A 2,883-nucleotide genomic window follows, 5' to 3' on the forward strand; every position below is an offset into this window, starting at 1 on the left:
GTTCCAGAGGGACTTGTCAGTGCTGGGTCCTCCATTTTTTGAAGATTCTGCTATATAAATTGTGATACTTCCAATTGCTCCATTGCAGCAGTGGACTAGAGCACCCCTGGGCTGCCGAATAATGTTCCATTCTGTGAAGAAGCAGTTCGTCCATCCTCTTTCCTGGACTCTCTCCAGGTGTTTGCTATTGTGAACATTCTTGCACATGTCTCCTGGGACCCATGTGGAAAATCTTCTTTTTGGAAAAGACTTTTACGAGGCAAGGCCAAACTTTTTCAAAATGGTTTCACTGATGACAGAAACACCAGCAATGTGAAAGAGATCCTGAATTTCCATGCCTTCTCCAACACTCCATACTTGGACTAGACTGATTTTAACACCCAGCCCCTGGGTATAGTTTGATGTGGGTGAGCGGGTAAAATACAGTAATAAGTAGAACTCGTTCTCTCTCCACACTCTGCATGACGAAATTCTTTGCGTGCATGTTCACGTGCATTTTTGGAGGTTCTCTCTGACACAACTGGAGTAAACTTAAGGACACACGTGTGAATTTCCTTCCAGAGTAACTAAAAATTCAATTCCCTGATTTTTTTTTAAAGTAAAATTGAGGCCTCTGGGACTTGTAGTCCCGCGGGTGGTGGCTGAGCGCAGTGCTTTCTGGTATCTGTAGTCTCAGGCGCGATTTGCGCAGGCGGAAGTCGGAAGTCGAGCCGCGTGGACCTTTGTCTTGGTGGATTGCCGCGGCGTTCCAGGCAGCAGTGTCGGACGTGTCGGTGACCTTCACCTCGGAGAAGCGGAGGCAGCTAGACCAGGCCCAGAGGACCCTGTTCTGGGAAGTAACTCTGGACACCTGCAGACTCTTGTTCTCACTCAGGCTTGCGGTTCCCAAAACAGAGTTGATCTAACAGCCGAAGCACAGGTAAGAGTCAAGGAAGGGAGGCCTTTGCTGAAGAACCTGTCCAACTGACAAGTGAAACCCGAGACCAGCCAGCTTTGTCTTATGGAGCTTTGCTCCAGAGAAGACTGACTCAGAGAGCCAGAATGTCCTCCCGGTTGTTGGAAATGCAGAAAGTGCATGTGAGACCAGTTACGGACCCCTACAAGGAGACACTCCTTAGGAAGATGAGTGTTGAACACAGTGGCTGTGGTACAGATGATAGTCTGCCCACAAGGGCTTTACAGAAGCAAAACTCTGCAGGAGATGCATTCCCTGAACGTGACTCACAGGGACCAAATAGAGACACCTTGGTTCATGCAAGGAAGACCCTCCACAGATGCAAAGAATGCGGGAAAGTGTTTAATAAGAATTGCCTCCTTGTTCGACATCAGCAGATTCACACTGGAGTGAGGCCTTATGAATGCCAGGAGTGTGGAAAAGCCTTTCGTGAAAAGATAGACTTTGTTCGGCACACAAGGATTCACACTGGGGAGAAGCCCTATAAGTGCGTGGAGTGTGGGAAGGTCTTCAACCGCAAATCACACCTCACGTGCCACCAGCGGATTCACACTGGTGAGAAGCCCTATGAGTGCAGTGAATGTGGAAAAAGCTTTAACTATCACTCTGTTTTTGTCCTGCATCATATGACCCACACTGGAGAAAAACCCTTTGGGTGTGAAGAATGTGGAAAAGCCTTTCACTACAACTCTTCCTTAACTCGACACATGAAGGTTCACACTGGAGAGAAACCCTACAGGTGCAGTGAATGCGGAAAGACCTTCACCTACCACTCTGTGTTTTTCCGACATAGTATGACCCATGCTGCACGAAAGCCCTACGAGTGTAAAGAATGTGGGAAAGGTTTTTTCTACAGCTATTCCCTCACTAGACACACACGGAGTCACACTGGAGAGAAGCCCTATGAATGCAGTGAATGTGGAAAGACTTTTGCCTACTATTCTGCTGCTGTCCGGCATAGTAAGATCCACACTAGAGAAAAAAACCTTTGAGAGTAAATAATGTGAGAAAGCCTTTTTGTGGTGGCTTTCCTCCCCTTGATACTTGAGAAATTGTGCTGGAGAGAAGCACTCTGAAGACAGTAAACTTTGGAGAGCCTTCAGCTACTGCTCATCCCCCACCAGCATTGGAGAGTTAATGCTGGAGAGAAACTGTGAGTAAAAGATAGGTGGGAAGCCCTTTTGCACGTGAGCCTACCTCAGTTAACATCAGAGAACTTATACTGGGAAAAGACCTTTTGATTATACTACCAAGAAAAATCTTTTGGCCACGGGAAATGTCTTATTTGGCATCTGAGAATTCATCCAGGAGAGAGACCTCTGGGTTATTGTGCACTTAGAAGAAACTTCAGCCACAACTCTCTCCGTAGGTTATGTCACTAAGCCATCTCAGGAATATTGTAAAAAGAATAAGAGGGTGCTGTACAAGGAAAAAAAAGAAATGCATGCACAGCTTCTTTCACACTTCTCTGAAAGCCAAGCCTATGAAAATTTGAATATGTTTCTCTATTTGGGGACATCTGAAAGGTAAAAGGGCCTTGTCTTTTTATATGTCATACTTGAATTAGGTTATTACAATACTGCCACATAAAATTATTTTAGATTTAAGGAGAGAAGGATTCACATGTGGATGGGCACGTTTTACTGCATTATCTAAGACCTCAAGACTTTAATTTTTTTAAATCTCTTTCTTCATGTGGTTGTGAACACCCAGCAGTCATTGTTTTATTGACTTCGATATGCTTGTTTGTTTTGCTTTGTTTTCTCAGGGACATGGGGATGATTGTGTAGCTGTGTGGCTTTCCCAGGTGATCCTTAATTCTTTCCTCTGTGGCTTCTCAGCTTCTTTAGTCCCCTGTACAGGGACTTCTTCACACCATATCAGTAGTTGCTTAGAGGATAAACTAGAGCTAAAACAAACTAAAATAC

The 2,883-nt window shown here is 45.1% G+C and overlaps 1 protein-coding gene across 1 annotated transcript; it reads left to right on the top strand.

Moving 5' to 3' along the window:
* Nucleotides 1–1,107: 1,107 nt before the first annotated feature.
* On the top strand, nucleotides 1,108–1,947 carry ZNF80 (zinc finger protein 80). The gene has a single exon (XM_011376879.2). It carries the CDS (start codon nucleotides 1,123–1,125, stop codon nucleotides 1,945–1,947), a length of 825 nt encoding a protein of 274 aa, XP_011375181.1. The 5' UTR covers nucleotides 1,108–1,122.
* Nucleotides 1,948–2,883: the final 936 nt, after the last annotated feature.

Source organism: Pteropus vampyrus, unplaced genomic scaffold, assembly GCF_000151845.1.
Source record: "Pteropus vampyrus isolate Shadow unplaced genomic scaffold, Pvam_2.0 Scaffold1, whole genome shotgun sequence".
NCBI lineage: Eukaryota > Metazoa > Chordata > Mammalia > Chiroptera > Pteropodidae > Pteropus > Pteropus vampyrus.

What these genes read in the sequence shown, in the direction of transcription:
- ZNF80 (XM_011376879.2), top strand. Translation starts at nt 1,123, where the DNA reads ATGAGTGTTGAACACAGTGGCTGTGGTACAGATGATAGTCTGCCCACA.